Source organism: Rattus norvegicus, chromosome 11, assembly GCF_036323735.1.
Source record: "Rattus norvegicus strain BN/NHsdMcwi chromosome 11, GRCr8, whole genome shotgun sequence".
Taxonomy (NCBI): Eukaryota; Metazoa; Chordata; class Mammalia; order Rodentia; family Muridae; genus Rattus; species Rattus norvegicus.
This window is the reverse complement of record NC_086029.1, coordinates 70,584,126-70,605,351: the sequence shown is the minus strand read 5'-3', so window position 1 is coordinate 70,605,351 and position 21,226 is coordinate 70,584,126. Positions and strand designations below refer to the sequence as shown.

General features: G+C 44.1%; 1 protein-coding gene across 1 annotated transcript in view; it reads left to right on the top strand.

The window, feature by feature from the left end:
- Positions 1-21,226, top strand: part of Zbtb20 (zinc finger and BTB domain containing 20) — a 739,030-nt gene that overhangs the window by 691,688 nt on the left and 26,116 nt on the right. Inside the window, 1 exon segment of the mRNA NM_001105880.2 lies at positions 13,696-15,300. Coding sequence (NP_001099350.2) covers positions 13,696-15,300 — 1,605 coding nt within the window.

Below are 21,226 nucleotides of genomic sequence, written 5' to 3'. Positions count from 1 at the left end.
GTGGAAGGCCTGCACCGTTTATTAGGAGAATGTATAACAACCCCAGTGCCCGGCTTCCTTCCATAGGGAAAGATCCTGTTGCCCACAGTGCTGCCTCTGAATTCTCCTTGTCATGTTGGAGGCAGCATTGTGTTCAGAAGACTCAGAGCAGTGTGAGCATGAATCTGAAGTTCTGCTTTAGAAGCATTCAAACAACTGCGGCAGTTTGGAAGAAATTAGTATCTTGGTAGCTGTGTGGTCATTCAGTAGGAATGCTTGGAACTACAGGATCTTACTCCTCACTCACTGAAGTCTAGAGTAAGGGGTTCCTAACTCACAAATTAACTTCTGTAACTCTTACCAGTTGATATTTTCTGGAAGAATGGTATTCTAGAAGGCTGGCTGTCTCGTTCCAGTCACTGAAGTGAGGATTCTATCTCTCTGGTAAAAAGAGATGCATGTTGATGTAGAGCCGAAAAGGAGAGCGAATGAGTCAGATAGGCTAGCTTCTACAGAAACACATTTTAAAATCTGAATTTCTTCCCCAGAAGAAAAGAAATACCATTTCTCAGCTACACTGAGGTCCCTGTTTAAGGCCTTTCCTAATCCAAGCTCAGACCAGAGAACTGTGAATTTAAGTACATTCTTCAGTTCAACTCTGTATCCCACCCACGGACAGCATCTCTGTATTTTTGTTCTCCAGATTTAGTGAACAATGGAAAAGGTTACAATAGGGCAGCAGCTAAATTTGTAAGGAAAGAGTTTTAGGGGAAAATGCAATTCCTGAAAGGTGCTTCAAAGGTTTACAGTGTGAGAGGATTTAAAGACATCAACCTGGCTTCCATTGACTTTACTCCTAGTCCCAGCCGGGCTTCCCTCCGCAAGAAGCCATTTTATTCCAAGTCTGGGCGGAGGGCAGGGGTGTTTTTCAGAATGTCTGGAATTCTCTGTCCATGCTTTTATCCTGAGAATTAAAACATGAGCCTTCACAAACACACAGTAAGACAGTTAGTATCCATGTTTTATTGCACCGAGTCAGAAGCTCAAAGCCTAGATCCATTAGACAGTTCAGTGTAATAGATGACTCTAAGGGTTACCTTGACTGAGAGTGAGGAACTGCCTAGAAACCCACACAGTACCAGTTTAGGTATGGTGGCAAGCACACTTCCAGAAGAACTCAGCATGTGAGTTTGAGGGGACCGAGTGGGGATAATTGTCCCCAGTGAGAGTGGGTCTCAGGCATCACAATGCTTGGGGATCGAGAGAGTCCAAAGACAGGGCAACCAGGCACAGGCATCCCTACCTGAGAGCTAGGTAGGGCTTTCTTCTGCTCTGGATATCAGAACTGTAGGCTTCCTAGCATTCAGATTCCAGTAGCACAGCGTGCACACTAGGCCTTCAGACTCACCCTGAGCCATACTCTGAGAATCCCAGTGTCCTCAGCCTGCAAATGATCTGTCAGGACTCCCCATCTGCCCTGACACCCTAATACATTCCCTCCCTCTCTTATGTCTATTCATATCCTATTGATTCTCTCCCTCTAAATAACTCCAACTGATACAGATTTTTGTATCAAGAATAACTCTAGAGGAACTTTTCTTTTTCTTTTGAGGAACTGAACGAATGGTTTGCATAATTGATTTTAAGGGTTCTAGAACTGTCTCTAATCTGATTAAACTAAAAATGCTAAAGGTTCTAGTTAGTGCAGAGAGCACCAAGAGACTGGCATGAATTGTAGGGAACACAAGTTAAGTACATTTGATACTCCTGGCTCACAAGAAGCAAGATGTGTAGTAACTTTCTCTGTCTATTGTACTTTCAAACATTTCGGAGAACCTAGAAATATGATGCAGATCGGCTACAAATCTTCAGGGAAAAGATGTCTTGGCTCCAGCTCCATGTAACTTAACTGAACTCAAAATTGTGTCTGAACTCAAAATTTCTCTCCTGAAGCCCCAATATGCAAACTGCTGAAAATTAAGCATGCCCACATCATTCAGTTGACTGAACGCTAACAGACCTTGAACCCAGCCTTTTGTGATACCCCATGTAAAACTGAGGATATTAGTTGAAAAGGTGTGGGGTAGAGATAAGGGAGTGGAAAAGAGGAGATCCTAAGTCTTGGGATTGAAATGTTTGTGAAGACTAATAAGGCTGGGTACACTGAGCTCCTAGACTATGAGGAAACACGTTTGCCAGTGGAAGTGCCCTCTCTCCATGTTCTCTAACTTCCTGTGCCCTACAACAGAGTGGTCTCTACCTACTGCCCTGGGGCATAGCAGCTGGTTCCTCCTACCCCTGCAGAGGACTGCCCACCCTCACAGGGATTGGCCTTTCCCTGCCTGATTGCAGACTTTCGATGCCCTCATTGCCAGAGAAAACATTAGTGGTCTCTCCTGAGAAGCCCCCACACAGGATGATGCTGCTTCTCTTCAGGCCCTCTTGGTTTCCACCCTGAGATCTAAATTCAAGTCAGACCAGAATCCCTAAAGTGTGGAAGAAAGTGTCACCCCGAGAAGGTGTGCTACAACACAAAGTAATCACCTGAGATAATACTCTATACAAGCAGAAGTCTGGAGAGTGTGTGAGAGAACAGACTGTGTAAAGGGGAAAGGAACTTACATCAGCCTGAATATAGTTTTTAATTGAGATTTGTTACAGGTTGTATTGGGGACATTTCAGTTTGTGTACCATTCTTACATATGTAAAAGATCTAAAAGTGCTGTGTTGTGATTCTTTTTGTTTTGTTTTTATGTTGTGATTCTTTATTAGCATATCTTCCAGTGACTTTTCAACTTCAAATGTAGAGGCACATTTTCTACAAGAAAATATGATATACCCACATATTCACATGCTAATTTACCATCACAGAAGTCCCAACCAGGTCTCTGGTTTCTACCACACACACTGCACACAGAAATTGCCTTTCACAGCACATTAACAGCATTATCAAGAAAAGGAGACAGCCAATACCAAGGGTGCTGCACAGTAACACACGTCTGACAAGACAGTAGTCTATTCCAGATATGTTCAATATACAACTGTGACTCTGTATTTCCATTTTGTATGTTTTATACTGTAGAATATAAAATTAACTTACCTGTAAGCTATTAAGCTGATAGCTGAGACAGTCACAGGCTTCCCTAATTTAATGGCTCACTATCTTCTGGTTATAAAATAAACAACAATCAGAAAAACAGTTTGAGGCTTCCTCCTTCTTTCCCTCCTCCCCCACCACTGCCACTCTGAGTTGGTAAATACCTTCTACCACGCCAAGCTCCCTAAGCCTTTGCAGTGATGCCTTGGCACTCCCTACTGCTCATATTGGCCCTCTTCTGATCCATTTTGCAACCAGAAAATGACAGCATTAGTGTTTTTCTTAATGCTCTAAGCCGTAAGGTGAAGTGAGGTACTACCCACTTCAGCTTGATTTCTTTCACCTGTTTAAAAATGGATAAAATGTTTTCCCTCCATCTTCCAGATATTCTTAGGACCATCAGAAATAAGTTAGGATTACAGTTATACAGAAAGCATCCCTCTGGTGCCTGAGATAACGTGTTTATGTACAGACCTGACAGTCTAGTTCTGTCCTACATCCCATGAGGTAGCCGGAGAGAACTGACTCCCAAGAGCTGTCGTCTGATCTCCACACATGCTCTGTGGCACAAGTGCCTGCACACAGACACACCTGGCACCACAGACAGACAGATGAAAAGATCTTTTAACTATGTTTGGGTTATACAAGAAGGGAGTCAAGGAACACTGAGGCATTCGCAGAGTTAGCTTTTGTCTTTCATCATAGGCTGTACCCTTCATTTTCAACTTCTCCATTTTCTGCAGATAAATGTTGGGTTTCTTGCCTAGCCACTTGGGACACTTTTCATTTCTCCCTTTGTTTTCATGTCCTTCCTCTCTCTCTCTCTCTCTCTCTCTCTCTCTCTCTCTCTCTCTCTCTCCTCTTCCTCCTCTTCCTCCTCTTCCTCCTCTTCCTCCTCTTCCTCCTCTTCCTCCTCTTCCTCCTCTTCCTCCTCTTCCTCCTCTTCCTCCTCTTCCTCCTCTTCCTCCTCTTCCTCCTCCTTGTCTTCCTCTTTCTTCTTCCTCCTCCTCCTCTTCCTCCTTCCTCCTCCTCCTCCTCCTCCTCCTCCTTCTTCTTCTTCTTCTTCTTCTTCCTTTCTCTCTCTCTCTCTCTCTCTCTCTCTCTCTCTCTCTCTCTCTCTCTCTCTCTCTCTCTCTCTCTCTCTCCACTCTCCATCCACCTCCAAGATGGAGTATCTTTGTGTAGTAGCCCTCATTGTCCTAGACAGTAGACCAGACTGGCCTCAAACTCACAGAGAACCACCTACCTCTGCCTCCTGAGTCTTGGGATGAAAGGCATCTGCCATTACCACCTGGCTTGTTGACACTTTGTTAATTTGAAGATGTGTTCCTTCCCTGTACCTTTTTAGCTTCCTTTCAGCTCTTGCAGAGGTAGGCTCAGCTGAGTCTTCTTTGGGTCTTTTCCTTCAAGGAGCCCAGCTGGGTTGTCTTTCTTCTTGGGTGTTTTAGCAGCAGGAGGACCGTGAGCTGCCTACCTGAAGGCTGTGGACACTGAGAGTTTTCACAAAGCCATGCTGCCTGGCTGCTGCAGACTACAACCAGCATGGGCCCATTAAACAGAAATGGTACATTTCCTGTCGCAGCTTAGAGAGGTGTGGAAAGCACAATCTTGTAACTCATAAGGGACAACCCAGGTTCTTTGAGGAGCTCTGTGAGGGTGCTTTGCTGTAGCCCCACCCTTAGAGTGGGAATCCCTGTCAATCATGTAGAAAATGGAAATGCAGTGAGAACTGGATCTGGGAAAACAAGGACCAAGCAGCGGCATTCCACTGTCAGATGTCAGGTGGGTAATTACAGTACTGGATAGACAGACGGAGCAGCGAACAACATAGTGTAAATGATAAGATTCATGACTTGCCCACTTAATTCCAGAGTGTGTAGCACAATAGGAAACCTACCAAGTCCTTCCATGACCTATATAAACTGAAAACTTTTGAAGAAAGTAAACTGTATCGCAAGTCCTAGAGACAGAATCACAGCTCCCAGTCAGTTCCCAGAGCTGAGCTGAATGAATGCAAGACAGAGCCACCACTTGAGGAAATGCTACATACACTACCCAAAATATGTTCTGCTCATCTTTTCCTCATCCTTCTCCAAAGAGACTGACAGCCCTTTACCAGGGAACCTGTGATGGGGAAAGAAAGACTCACACTTTATAAAGATAAGTAGAAATGTGCTCTACACACTGCTACAGGAGAGCACAGTATCTCCTTAGGTACCCAGTCAGAGTAAGGCCATACAAAGATCAGGTGATTAATGGGGCTTATGGCTCTGGTCTGATTTCTGGTTGATCCTCAGATATGTGTCTTCCTCAAGTTCTGGAATGTGTAATTATGGTAAGGATACTTACCACCTGGCCAAATGGGTAGGTCAGAACTGCCTTTTCCTAGGAGAGTGGTAAATAAAATTAGTATGTCCCCAGAGGGTTTATAAAGATTAACCCTGCCATCGAGGACTTGCAAGATGCCAGCTCAGTGACTCCCGCTTCAGCCCACTCAGCCTTTTTATTTGGCCTGTGCAAAGGACAGATGGATCCTAGAGAATGTTAATAGATTATTAAAAGTTTAGCCAAGTGATGACTTCAGTTGATTAATTTACAAGATGTAGTTTCATTGTTGAGCAAATCAACATGTGCCCTGGTACTTCATAAACAGCTAATGATCTGGCAAGTATCCTTTTCTCCATAAGACAAATGCCTAGGCCAGCAGTGTATTTATAGTGCAGTTCCTGCTCAAGAGAGTGTTCGCTTCTTAGCCCAACATCGCCGTTTAATTTCCAAAGATCGTTATCTCATTTCCTTTCCAAGCCCCACCGTGCTCCTTTAATTGACGCATTATACTGATTGGGCATGGTAACTGGAAAGAGCCAACCGAGTCCTGTAGACATTAATAAACCAATTATGTCAAAGGGTGGGAAGTGAAATTCAGGGCCTTGTACCTCAGAGAAACATCTAGGGCTGTATGGTGGGGCATGTTAAGATCCCTTCTAAGGTAAATGGTAAGCTGCTACAACTGGTATTTCCTGTAACCAAAAGGAAGAGGGAAATGGTACAGTGTCTGTGTGGTTTTGCCTAGGAAGCACTTCCTGCAACACAAGGAAGTTACATAAAGGAGAAACCTAAATATCCACAGTTCCTCTTCCTGCTCCTCATCACCGTCTCTCCCAGCCTGGGTCTCTGATTCATAGAGAAAACCTCTCTCTGGGTCTCTGGACACTCAGCAGTCACACCACGGTTTCCCTGATTCTTAGGCTTTCAGACTCATACTGACCTGTGTCACTAAGATCCTAGTACTTCATAATCATGTGCCCTGGTACTTCATAAACAGCTAATGATCTGGCAAGTATCCTTGATTGCCCCAGCCTGAGATGACCTGTCACAGAACTTCCCAACTTCCATAATTGCATGAGACAATTCCCACAGTAAGTTTCATATGTCCATACTAATATTCTCCTGATCCTATACTAATATTCTCCATATCCTATATGTGCATGTAAAGTCCGGACATGCACACAGATGATATAGTCACACTAAAACTGAGTTTTTACTTTATGTTTAGAATTGGTTCCATAAATTGATGATTAATTACTTGTAGACTGATGTTTGATTATACTTTGTTGTTGTGACCTAAAAGGATTTAGGTTGACTGTTTAGAAATTCAATAATTATTATGACATGTGTTTTTATATAACTGCAGACAAAGAATCAGTCAAGGTAAAATAATTATTTATCATTATTATTATCATTATTATTATTTAACAAGTCTAGGTGAATTTGTATGTAGGAAAGCACACATTGGAGTCTATTCAGTTTCTATAATGTGGCCTGAGTTTTGACTCCCAGCTCCTTTCTAAGCCAAGAGAGGAACATGATCAGTTTCATACGTGCAGGTTTCCGCAGGATCAAAGCAGAATGCTGTTGCCAGAACCTCAGGATCTACGTTGATTGGTTAATATGTTTCAAATATCGAAGGTCTCTTTGCATGGATATCTTCTTTGCTTTAGATTTCAGCTTGTACATTTACACTGGGGAACTCTTGGTAAATGTCTCACTAATAATCTAGTGAAAATCCAAGCAACCCCACGTCAGCTTTAGCCGTAAGTCAGTTAGGTTTATAATTTCCGCATGAAGCCAGCAAAGCTTCAGTCCCTCATGGGATCCCAGCAGACTTGGTTTGAAGTAGGCAAGCCAGAGAGACCTGAGCTAAGTGAAAGGGCCTATGCGAGACCCACAGGAAAAGCTTCCTGGGATTAGTTCTTCCTTTGGACCTAAGACTCCAACAGCGATGGAAACCTAGCCTCAGCATTCAGACAAAGTAGAGAGGGAATTAAACACACGAAAAAGGAAATTAGACAAAGTAGAAAGGAAATTAAACACACGAAAAAGGAAATTAGACGTGGAACAGTTGTCTAGAGTTGGGGTTGACTTTAGTGTCATAGAACAAGGGGTTTTTTGTTTTTGTTTTTTCCCCAGCTCCCGTTTTACTTCCCTGTCTTAAGAAGAACAGAAGTGAGGATGGAGAGAGAGGAGGGAAAGGGGAAGAGAAAGAAGGGGAAGAGAAAGGGGAAAGGAGACAAGAGAAGAGTGGAAGGATGGAAACAGTGGAGAAGAGAACAGGACAGGGGAGAGAAAAGAGCAGAAGGGAAGGAGGAAGGAAGGAGGGAGAAGAGGGAAGGGCAGAAAGGAGAAAGGGAGATTGTAGAGCTTTCAAGAGAACCTGATTTCAATTTTGTTTTGTTGTGTGAATTGGAAGTGTACATTGAATTTGCATCATCTTTGTACTGTAATATCTCATTTTACCATTCAAAAAATATTCAAAAATATCTCATCCCCTAATTGTTCCATAAATTTGTAATAATGTCAAAAGAAGTGTGCCCTGCTAAAAACCCACATCAAATCAAACCTTGCTCAATGATTGCCTTCAACAGTTGGAAACAACATAGCCTACTTCCTCAGCTCCATTCCAAACAGCTTTAGCCCCTTATCCTCAGTCCTCTTTTCTGAGAGGACTGAAAGCAGCATGGTGTTTGAGGCTGAACTGTGGAGCCTGGCCCCCTCCGCTGCACCTAGTCTATGTACTGAGTAACTGACCTCCTTTGAACCCTACTTTTGATTTAAACCTGTTGGCTTGATCATACTGGGTTTAATTTGAGAACTGGTATTTCCTCCTTTTTCCAGCCCTACCTTCCCATCCCCCTCCTCAGCCCCTCCCCTGCACCTTACCCTTGCACTCCCTCTATTTTATGTATCCCTTTGCTCTCCTGCCTAAGAAAGAACTGGATTTCACACCTAATTAAAAAAGATTGTACTGCCTGCTGTTCCCTTCTAGTCCGTTTTCTCTTATTCTTGCGCAGCCTTTCATTCTCATGCTAAGTCCTAGCCCTGGACCCCTGCAGCTTACAGGACAGGCAGGGGCAAAGTTCCTGTAAAACCAGCACCAGGCTGTCCACCGCCCATTTCTTGAGGCACATTTCCCCCTGAGGACTCAGCCCTGACTCAGCACCGTCATTTGTGCTCCAGGGAACAGTCGCTTGGAATAATGACGCCCTCACTGTCCTTAGGACAATTTCTTGAATGTTCCCAGGGAGGGTCATCACAGGCTGACTTTTTACTCTGGGACAAAGCCAGGTGGATAGGATATTCTTTTAAGATAATATGAAGAGACCTATTTTTAATAACAGTTTTCTCATGCCACTGTGGGCTTTCTTATAGTGATGTGGCATCTTCGAATACACAAAAATCTACATAAAGTTGTGTAATGTTTAAAGAGTTGGGGTTTCCAGGGGAGGGAGGTTAGTTGGTTTGGGGGTGTCTTTTGTGGGGGGTTTTTTTGTGGGTTTTTTCTTGCTTATTTTGAATAGCCCAGATGCCTATTCAGTGCCAATCTTAGAAAGAATGGAGTTAGCATTTTCACACCGTTCCTTCCTATACAGTTCTTGAATACCATCTAATCAAGATTTGTTCTCAATGGGGACAAATCTACAGTAGGCTATTTCAAATTTATTCCATTGGGATCTATACATTAATGCCCATTGGATGAAAAGGACATGCTCACAAAAGCCTGGACTTTGCCTCGCTGTGGCAGAAACTTTCCCACTGTATTTGAGTTAAAAATAAAAGCAAGCCTGGGAAAGGAATTGCCTCTGCATTGTGTGCTGGAGGAAGGAGGCATGCCTGAATGGAGAGGCAGAGTTTCTCCACCGCATCTGTACCACCACCAGCAAGGAGGAGCCAGCCTTTCACGCAGCCCGCCGCTACAGTGGGGGCCAAGTGTACTCAGGGAGATGTTTAGAGTCTTGTCCATAAAAATCCAGATGGCTGCTAAGGTCAGCTTGTATCTGTGCATGGGTTTACATTTGCCTCTCTGGTTTGCAGTGAAATTGACGACAATGATAATATTATACTCACAGTTATATTATACTGATGGTTAAAATTGCTAAATCTTCACCCCAGTTCAGTCAAACAACAGATTTTCCACATGAAGTTGTTCTCCTGCATGTGCATGCATGCATGTGTGCATGTGTAAGATAAAATAGGTTCTCTCATCTCTTAGGCAATGTCTACTTTCCTTTTAGTATCTCTCTCTCCGTTTTTAAAAATGAGAGTAAGGATGGCCCTAGATCGTTGGCAATACAGAGTCACTCCTCAGAGCACCAGGAAACATGGATTCTAATCCCAACTCGGTTGGTTGCTTGCTGTAGAGAACTTTGATTAAATCAGGTAGAAACTTTTAGAATCAAAACATTCTCTTACCTCAAACAGAAACAACAATAATGTCCTGGAAATATATAGGATTGCTGCAAAAAGGGACGGGGGTTTTTATATAGGATAGGCTGTGATGTGGAACTGTCAAGAGAGAAATTTCTTATTAGGTAAAAATATTCAAGAATATTAAGAGTACCAGTTGTGAAGAAGCTGCTGCTTGGACTCCACTGAAAGACACCGACTGTGTCATCTGACCTCTACATTGCAGTCCATGTGAGTGGTTCTGTGACCAAGTACACACGGATGTCTACCTGTGTAGAAAGAGGCATGTGCTAATAAGCTCACCCTGCCCAGAGATGATGCTTTTCCTGCCATCTGTTTATAGCCATTTAACTGGGCTGCTAGATACCTGTTGCACGCTCTCACATGTATGTGTATGTTTAAACTACAGTGAAGTTTGGAGGCCTAGAGGCCAAAGGCAGGAGGCCGTCCTTTTAACTTTTAACTTGACAGCTGATGGTTGGAGCAGCTGTATGGGCCCCTGTTGCCAGCTCCCAAATAGAGACAAAGCTGTGATGTGGAACTGTCAAGAGAGAAATCCAGAGCCACACTCCCTGGGTTCATACACCAGCTCTACCACCATTTACCAGCTCTGAGCACAAATCCCAAGCCAGTGTATAAATGGGGATAATGATACAACCAGTTCCCCATGGTTGCTCTGAGGATTAAATGGTATGACATGCATAGAGTGCTTTGGACAGTGCTTGACAAATAATAAGACTTGAAGAAAAGTTTGCCCTTACCGTTTTCCTTCTATTTATGTATATGTCTAGAGTATAGAACTCAGCAAGATGCTGAACCATGATCTATCAACTCACTGGATATCTATTCCTGTATTATTGGGATCTTCATTTAGGGATATATTTTGTATTAACATATATATTGGGAATTTACCATAATCATTCAATTGTGCAATTAGAATTTTATGATTAAATGAAAAAGTTGGAAAGTATACTACAGTACTTCAGGTACGTAACAAACCTGGCAGAAGGTGAAAGAGCTTGCATCACTGAGTGATACAAGAGCTTAGAGCATTGGATCTGCCTGGACATATGAGACGGTCGTGCTTGGATCATGGAGAAAGTGTGGTAGAGCATGGACTTCCCTGAGCAGGTCCTTATTCTAAAGCAGAGGAGAAAGAAGCTGAGAGGCGTGCACCTGTACACAGGCCAGGTGGTCTGGGGTTGCTAACTAGAGGACACACTGATGTTATGGAATGAACTGTGTGGGCCACTTTGTTCTGAAAGCCCACTTACTTGGCCTCACTCAACCTGATAGCTCAGCTATGTATATTCATAATCTTCTCACCATTGTTCCCAAACACAAGACAAGACAAAACAACCCTTGAGGAAGTGTCCTAGATTGAATTATGATCCAGTGATAAAGACCCTGACCCAAAGTAACTTGGGGAGGAAAGGGTTTATGATGTTTTACAGGTTAGAGGCCATTATCAAGGAAAGCCAAGACAGGAATGAAGAGGGGAAATTTGGTCAGAAATATTGTATGAAAAGAAATTATTTTCAATTAAAAAAAAAAAAGGAAGGAAGAAGCCTTGGGGAAGAACTGAAGCAGAATTAGCAGGATCACCTGTGCTGTGGCTTGACTAGGAATGGCTCCCATAGGTTTATGTGTTTGAATGTTCAGGCAGCACTGTTTGAGAATAACCAGTTAGGAGTTCTGGCTTTGCTAAGTAGGTGTGGTCTTATCGGAGGAAGTGTCTCACTGTGGGAGGGCTTTCAAAAGCCTGAGCCCAGCCCAGCCCAGCCCAGTGTCTGTCTCCTGCTGCCTGCCATTCAGATGGAGAGCTCTCAACTACTTCTCCAGCACCACGTAGGTGTAGGCCTCCGTGCCTCCACAATGATAATGGACTAAACTTCTGGAACTGTAAGCAAGCCCAACTGAATGCTTTATTTTATTAAGGTCACTTTAGTCACAAAGTCTCTTCACAGCAATAGAACACTGACTAAGACAACTTGCTTCCCAGCTCCTCCTCAACCTTATTTCTCATACTACCCCAAACCATCTGCCCAGGGCTGACTAGGCTCTACTCCATCAATTAGCAATCAAGAAAATTCCCCCATTAATATAGGTTAATCTGATGGATGTGATCCCTCAATTGGGATTTCCTCTTCCTTGGTGTCTATGGCCTATGTCAAGTCTACAAAAACCAACTAACACTGGGAATTTTGGCTCATGGTTTCAGAGTGTTCAACTCATGCTTTCTTGGTCCCATCGTAACAAACACATAAACAGGGCACATAGATAACCTTATCATATACAGGAAGCAGATAGAGAGAATCCAAGAAGTCATAGCAAGATATAGTCCCAAAGGGCACACGACCAATGATTACTTCCTCCAACCAAGCCCTACCTCTGACCTTTAGCCACCTCCCCCAAATAGCATCTTATTATGAAATCTATGAAGGTCTTAATCATTTCATTAATTCAGACCCCTCATAATCTAATCACCAGTGATAATGCCCATACAGACAGAACCAGAAGTGTTCTTCACTAATCTTTTAGGTACCTTTTAATCCAATCATGTTTTCTGTCAAAATAAAACATTGCAGATTGTGAAGTTACAGGTTTGGTTCTGACTGAAGAATGGCTTATGGAAAGGTATTCTTAAGAGACATCTGAGAGGTGAGATAGAAAAATGGGAAATCCCTGGGACTGTGCCATAGCCATCTGTTTCCTTCTCAGTATGGAATGATGTTAACAACACTGTCACCTGTGTAGACAGCCTTGAACATAGGGGTGACAGTTGGTCAGATGAGCAGAGCCTGCACAAAGATTATCTTTCTTCTGGGAACAGCGTAAGAGTTCTGCAAAGCACCCTGTTGCTCAAATTAAGCTTATACACTGCTTCCAGTTCACTCCTGCTCTCCTGGCCTAGTTACTCTCGGTCCTCTTTTACTCTAAACACCCAGTTTAAACGATACATGTGACCACCTAGTATGATCCCACTCAGCATATCTAGCTCCGGCCTTTTAAAACATTCTTTCTTTCTGGGAGTGGTGGTGCAAGTACGCCTTTAATTCTGGAGGCAGAGGGAGGAGGATCTCTCAGTTCAAGGCCAGCCTCATCTACTTATGAGCTCCAGGACAGCCTGAGTCAAAAAACACTGAAATCCCTTCCTCCTCACAGAACCGCCGTGAGAGTGTGCAGACTGTGGGGTGGTAAGAGAGAGGAGATACAGAAGCAGCCAAAAGGTCCCCTGGCTGCAGCAGATTGCGTTCTGCATGCCTCCTGTCATCTGGAAAGTGTGGTGGCAGTGGTGTGGCAAATTTCTTAGTTAGGTTGAAATGTCTAAGAAGTTTTGGAAATCTGATATAGGCTCTGATAATAATATGCCAGGGGAACTAAGAAGGGACTAATTTTTAAACTATGGATATTGTTGCTGCCTACTGATAGAATAAGAAACGTCTGTAACTTGAGGACAGGAGTTAACATTTCCCAAAGGACTTGGATTAGGCTTGTCCAGAGTGAGGCAGGGTAGAGTGTCCCCTGGGCTAACATACATCTTCAAACCATGCTGCAGTTATAGGAATAGCAGGCAGCAACCCATCTGGCTATCCTTTTAGAAAACAACATCTCCTGAATTTCTTGTGTATCCATGAATGCAATATCCAAAACAATTGGGACACTAAGTCCAGAGGTGGGGGAAACTCAAGGCATTGGTTGCCTAGGCTGTGTATACAATCTCCCCAGCTTCCCCCCTCCCCTTCCCCCTCCCCTTCTGTGTGCATCTACAAAGAGGGTGGTTCTGGTTTTACTCTTCTAAGATCGGAGTTAGAAATGCCTTCAGCTATATATGACGATGTGCCCTGTCTTGTATTTGCCTCACTATACTGCAGGTGACATCAGTTGCAAGGGGATGACCGAGCGCATTCACAGCATCAACCTTCACAACTTCAGCAATTCCGTGCTCGAGACCCTCAACGAGCAGCGCAACCGTGGCCACTTCTGTGACGTGACGGTTCGCATCCACGGGAGCATGCTGCGCGCACATCGCTGCGTGCTGGCAGCCGGCAGCCCCTTCTTCCAAGACAAGCTGCTGCTGGGCTACAGCGACATCGAAATCCCGTCCGTGGTGTCCGTACAGTCAGTGCAAAAGCTCATTGACTTCATGTACAGCGGTGTGCTGAGAGTCTCCCAGTCGGAAGCTCTGCAGATCCTCACAGCCGCCAGCATCCTGCAGATCAAAACAGTCATAGATGAGTGCACACGCATCGTGTCACAAAATGTGGGCGATGTGTTCCCAGGCATCCAGGATTCTGGCCAGGACACACCGAGAGGCACACCAGAGTCAGGCACATCCGGCCAGAGCAGTGACACAGAATCAGGCTACCTGCAAAGCCACCCACAGCACAGTGTGGACCGAATCTACTCTGCACTCTACGCATGCTCCATGCAGAATGGCAGTGGTGAGCGCTCCTTCTACAGCGGTGCAGTGGTCAGCCACCACGAAACTGCTCTGGGCCTGCCCCGTGACCACCACATGGAAGACCCCAGCTGGATTACACGCATCCATGAGCGCTCCCAGCAAATGGAGCGCTACCTGTCCACCACCCCTGAGACCACGCACTGCCGCAAGCAGCCCCGGCCTGTGCGCATCCAGACCCTGGTGGGTAATATCCACATCAAGCAGGAAATGGAGGATGACTATGACTACTATGGGCAGCAAAGGGTGCAGATCCTAGAGCGCAATGAATCTGAGGAGTGCACAGAAGATACTGACCAGGCAGAGGGCACAGAGAGCGAGCCCAAAGGTGAAAGCTTCGATTCTGGAGTCAGCTCCTCTATTGGCACCGAACCTGACTCAGTGGAGCAACAGTTTGGGGCGGGAGCCACGAGAGAGGGTCAGGTGGAAGCTGCCCAGCCCGAGCAGGCAGCAGAAGCCCCAGCTGAGAGCAGTGCCCAGCCAAACCAGCTAGAAACAGGTGCCTCCTCTCCCGAGAGAAGCACCGAGGTAGAGATGGACAACACAGTCATCACTGTCAGTAACAGCTCCGATAAGGGCGTCCTACAGCAGCCTTCAGTCAACACATCAATCGGGCAGCCATTGCCAAGTACCCAGCTCTATTTACGCCAGACAGAAACCCTCACCAGCAACCTGAGGATGCCTCTGACCTTGACCAGCAACACACAGGTCATTGGCACAGCTGGCAACACCTATCTGCCAGCCCTCTTCACTACCCAGCCCGCGGGCAGTGGCCCCAAGCCTTTTCTTTTCAGCCTGCCACAGCCCCTGACAGGCCAGCAGACCCAGTTTGTGACAGTGTCCCAGCCAGGCCTGTCCACCTTTACTGCACAGCTGCCAGCGCCACAGCCCCTGGCCTCATCTGCAAGCCACAGCACAGCCAGTGGGCAAGGTGACAAAAAGCCTTATGAGTGCACTCTCTGCAACAAGACTTTCACAGCCAAACAGAACTACGTCAAGCACATGTTCGTACATACAGGTGAGTGCCTGAGTGCCCCTTCTTCAAAGGCTTGGAAGCAGGGTGTGGAGGGCTGGCTGTGGGAGCAACAGAGCAAGATAGAAGATAGAAGAGCAGGGATAAAGTCATCTTCAGATCTCAAAGAAACCCCATCATGGGTCCTCTTTAGAAAGAAATCTCACTGTACCTATCATGGGAATAAAGTCTCCCAAATCACAAAAATCCTTTATGGAAAAGGCATGACCCATGTTCAAGTACCTGAGTTTTGGAGGTGACATAGTGTAGGTGCAAAGCTTGTTCTTTGGAGACAGATTGCTGGGTCTGGAATTCAAGCCCAGTTACTTACTACCAAACTGTGCCACCTTGGTAGAAATTACTAATACTTTAAACTTTGACTTCCAGAGCTAAGGAGGGGGAGATGGATGGATGGATGGATGGATGGATAGATAGATAGATAGATAGATAGATAGATAGATAGATAGATAGATATGGTAGTGATGTACCTTCCTTGCACTGCCTCTGAGAATGATATTAATTAACATATATGAATTAAAGGTGTCCCTAGAATAGTAGATATCATAGATATTATAGCTATTATTAGTATTATTTAGATGGTTGAGAGGAGAAAGTAAGTTTATTCTATTCCAAAGAAGAATAAGTAAATCAGTAAATAATCAGGCCATTGAAAGCTTTATGGAAAGCCTTTCAACTAAATAAAAGAACTTGAAGAGTCCAAGCTACTCTGAGCTGTTTGTTTCTCCAATGGGCTCCTGCAATTAAGGGTCTTTAAAGAGAGAATGGATAATTTCATGAAGATTCTATCCAGAGGACTTGGGAAAGATACTTGTTTCCTTCAGTCTACCACCCTAGAGATAAACCCTCAAACCTCAGAGACTGCCCTTTCCTTAGCTCCGTGATAGGACACAAATAGAAATGCCCATGACCTCAACCTGTGGGTCGGACCCCATTTAGAGTTGAATCACCCTCTTACAGAGGTTGACTAAGACCATTAGAAAACACATATAAGTTATGAAGTAGCAATGAAAATAATTTGATGGTGAGGGTCACTAGAACATGAGGAACTATATTAAAGGGTCACAGAGTTAGGAAAGTTGAGAACCAATGGTATAAAAAGTCATCTGTATGGTTATGGTTTCACAGAGGTTCTCTTCATATGAAAATCACTGACTGCAACAATGATCATCATATTTGAAATTCTTACAAGAATCATGCTCCTGGCGAAACTTTGAGTCTGGACTGGTTATGTTAAATAAAATCATTTGTCAGGAAATACTTACCTACTTGAATCCTAATACAGAAAAACAAATTCACTCCTTAGAGCAGTCTTATTTCCCACACTAGGCTAGTGTGACTCAAAGACACAGGGCATAAGGCACATTCATTTAAATCGAGGGCTAGAAGAAAGCAAGCAGTTGATAAATAAAAACACACAGAATCGAGCAACTGAAACAGCACATTGCCCAGGCTGAACTCTGCCTTCACTGTATATAACCTAGGGTGAGAGGGAATGCACCAGTAACCCGAAACTAGCCAAGTGAGTGAGTCAGACAGCATCTGGGCATTACAGATGTGCTCTCTCAAGCAGTCTTACCCACCCTTCTCTTTAAAAAACAGCTCATCTACCAGCCATGAAATTAAAGATTGGCAGAAGTTGGGGGAACCATTTATGAAAGTCTCTCTTTAGACAAAGAGAGACAAAGTCTCTCTTTGACTTTGCCAGTCTTAGATCTTCTTTCCTTTCCTGGGTCCTCTGTAGTCATGTCAGATAGAAAACATATGCATCCCATTGGTTCAGGCCTTAAATTTGCAACAAAAAACTCTTGTCCTACCTAAAATTCTTTTCAATGTCCTGTGGTTAATCCAAGTAAGTGCCTTGGCCAGTGATCAAAGCAGCAATGGTTTTACAAACTCACACATCACAAATGCACAAAGCTGTACGTGACATTCTTCTTACAGAACTGGGTGTACGCAAAGTGTGGCCTGCACTTAAGTTCCTAAGTACATTCTGAAGCTATTTAAGTGTATATAGTGCAGGTCCTTCTGCACACAATCTTGTATATGCGCCAACTAGGCATCTAGTTCTTAAAAACCAACTCTTGCCCCTTTTCCTAGAGTTATTTGCCACTGGCAATTTGGAAAGTCCATCTGTATTTCAATACTGAACATGAAAGCAAAAGAATTAGAGAAAAAAAAAAAAAGATAGCACAAGCCGTCCTTCATGGGACAAAGCAGGGTTCTTTCTCACTTCTCCTATCAAGAGACAAAGCAGAGGTCAAAATAAAGGAGTCGGAGGGGTCCGAAGCCAGAGATGAAGGATGTTAGAAGGATAAGCCTTGCTGTTGCCATGGATACCAAGGCAAACAACAGGGTGTCATACAATTTATCTGGAAACTCCAGGTGGAACTTTCTTTTAAGATCCAAACTTAGGGCATTTTACTTAAAAAAAAAAAATCTATAAATGAATATGGGCTAGCATATGTAGTTGCTTAGCAAATGTTTGTTGAGTGAGTATGTAAATGAATGTTCAAAAATGTGGACATGCTTTCCAGGAGAACTTAATTCAAGGAACTTATACATAAATGCATTCTTTTCTCTGCACGACTTGTAGATTTCTTTCTTTAAAAAAAAGCTTTAGAATATATTGTGCAGTATCTATATTCCCACTTGTGGCTTTTCACCAGCAAATGATAGTTCTTTGGCTTTTTTCTGAATCATATTATCATCAGCCCATTTGTTGGTGATGTTTTTCAGCCCATTGATATCCTTTGCACACAAGATAATTCTGCTTGTTTCTTTGGAAACTCAGCTTTTTCAGCCATAAATTCAATGGGAAAAGAGTAATAGCTGTAGGCATGGCGGTGTTAGCAATAAGCTACTGTCTTAGTCAGGATTTGTATTCTTGCACAAACATCATGACCAAAAAGCAAGTTGGAGAGGAAAGGGTTTATTCAGCTTACACTTCCACATTGCTGTTCATCACCAAAGGAAGTCAGGAGTGGAACTCAAGCAGGTCAGGAAGCAGGAGCTGATGCAGAGGCCATGGAGGGATGCTGCTTACTGGCTTGCTTCCCCTGGCTTGCTCAGCTTGCTTTCTTATAGAACCCAAGACTACCAGCCAAGGAATGGCACCACCCACAAGGGGCTGGGCCCTCCCACCCTTGATCACTAATTAAGAAAATGCCTTATAGTTGGGTCTCATGGAGGCATTTCCTCAAGGGAGGCTCCATTCTGTGATAACTCCAGCTTGTATCAAGTTGACAAACAAAACCAGCCAGTACAGCTACTAAGAGAGACAAGACTATGGTGTTACCATCCACATAGGCGTTGAACTGTTAAATTTCTCAAGAGGAGGAGAGCCTCAGTTTTACCACTTTGTAACTAAGTGACTTTAAGTTCTAGGTTGAACTGGAACCATGATTTTCCAGGGTCTTAATAATCAGTTACCTGAGGATTAAGAAATGGATACAGAAGCATTTGACTATAAATGCTATAGCTATCACTGATACGTAGGAATATACATTACAGAAACCATGCAATTTTCAGCATGATCAAAGAACTAATTGTTCATGGTGGTGGGGGAGTTAGCAGGGGTTGGGAGCTTATCCTACCCTTGGCTATCATTCATTTGTTGGGATTTTGAAGGTGTCAGCACAAAAGTAACAGGAAATACCATTTTCTGGAGTGGTAGCATCCATCCCACTCACAACACTGTAAGAAGTCAGATAATGTAAAAAGGTGTTTCCCTAGGCATTTACAATCCCACTGACCACCAAAATGTCTGACTTGACCATGAAGCAGAGACGTTTGTTAATGTATATGTCCCCAGTTGGCAATCCCTCCTAGACAGTCAGCAGGGAATAGGCAGAAAGGTCAGATCATACCGTCCATGTCCTACTGCCCCAGGCCCTCTTCACCAGACACCAAGAGGAACTGTGCAGACAATGAGGTCATTGGGTTTGCCACAGTCCCACTGTTGCCTTTTCCTGTTTTCTGGTCTCATCTTCATTTTTCCCATTCAGCGGACCTGTACCTCCTAGACCTCCCCCCTTTCCTCTTCTTCTGACTTCCTGTCTCATCTTCATTTTTCCCATTCAGCGGACCTGTACCTCCTAGACCTCCTCCCTTTCCTCTTCTTCTGACTTCCTGTCTCATCTTCATTTTTCCCATTCAGCGGACCTGTACCTCCTAGACCTCCTCCCTTTCCTCTTCTTCTGACTTCCTGTCTCATCTTCATTTTTCCCATTCAGCGGACCTGTACTTCCTAGACCTCCCCCCTTTCCTCTTCTTCTGACTTCCTTGCTTTTTCATACTCACCAAGCATCCTGTTTTGGTTTTTCTGACACACACACCCCAACCACGCCCACCACATGCACCCAAAGATGAGGGTAGACGGTATGCTCTGTGTTAAAGTGTAGAACTGCTCCTTTCACTACCGTGTACACCTTAGACCAGACTGCATGCCTCACTTGTTTATGAGCCTCAGGGAAACAGCCTGCTTTAGGGATCCCCTGAAACATTGTTTTGGTTCCTTTGGTTTGGCTTCTGTTTAACTCAGAATCTATCTTCCTATGCACTGTAGTGATTCCCTAGTTGATTTACTTTATCCTCAGTTCCTGCGGGCTGGATATAACACTTTAGCTCTCCTTAAAATGACCTCTACTCAACACTAAGTGCCTTAGCATTAATTTTCAAAACAAGTTTACACACGCACACTGTCTGAACCATTACTGAGTTCTAGATAAGAAAACCAAAGCTTAGGCAGCTTGGATGACATGCCCAAATCACTCAGCCAAGAAATGGAATTCCTATCAGACTCCTTCCCCAGAACGGATCACTTTAAAGGGAAGGGACTCCAGTGCCCACTGCCCTTCGTGTTATGGTTCACATGTCCTCTTTGCGTTTTGTGATGCTTCTTAACAACCCAGACTTAGGGATGTGAACCTTATGCTCCAACCCAGAGAGCCATCAGTGACTGTTTATCATCATAACCTCAGATTTCTCCACCTGCAGAGAGACAGTATACAGACCATTCATTTCATGAATGGTGCCCCATTTCCTTTAAGGTCTGCTATAAGTGATATGTAGGGGAGTAAGTTGTTAGGCAGTGTTATGACTCCTGCTGAGTGATGTTTTAAATCTTTCCATCTAGGAAGGACAAGTGTCGGCAGATAACTGGTATGAACATACACCAGGCCATCCGGGCAGTCCCTGAAGTGCTCGGCTCTGTTGTCGGGACACTCAGTTATTAAAGAGAGCACCTTTCTCTGGCCTGCAGGAGGTGCCTTGTGCACACTTTGTCCTTTTCCTGTGGTAGGGCAGACCCCTGGATACTTTTTCCTGTTTAAAAATGTGGGACTGCCCAAGCAGTGAGTCATTAAGCAGGTTGCCCTCAGGTCATTCACTGACAAGGCTAGGACTAGAGACCTTAGGGGTTGTCGACCACCCTGAGATGAAGACCAGTAAATCCTCAGAGCCATAGCAAGTGCTTGGTCCAATTTATCACAGAAGGCAAAGCAGACCCAGAGAGATGAAAACACTTAAAAAGCCCAGGGTCACACAAATAATTACTGACATAACCACACTACACGCATACAAACAGCCTACGTATATATGTGGCAGAGAAGATGACAACTGTGAAGAATCAATTTGTACTTGGATTAGAAGGGTGTGAAAGTAAAAGAGCCTTGATTAGTGACCTTGCCTGGAGAAAAAGCACAGTCAGAAGGTGAACGTTCAAACAGCAAAAGCATTTTAACAGAGTTTCACCTTCCTAACAGGCCAAAATACCATCCGCAATTTAAGGCATGCTTCCCATTAAAGGTGACAGGTGGACATGCTCTCAGAGGTGGCCAGCCTCTCCTAGCCACCATAAACTATACTGAAAACACAGGGACAGCAGAGAGCAGCTGAGTTACAAGCATGTTTA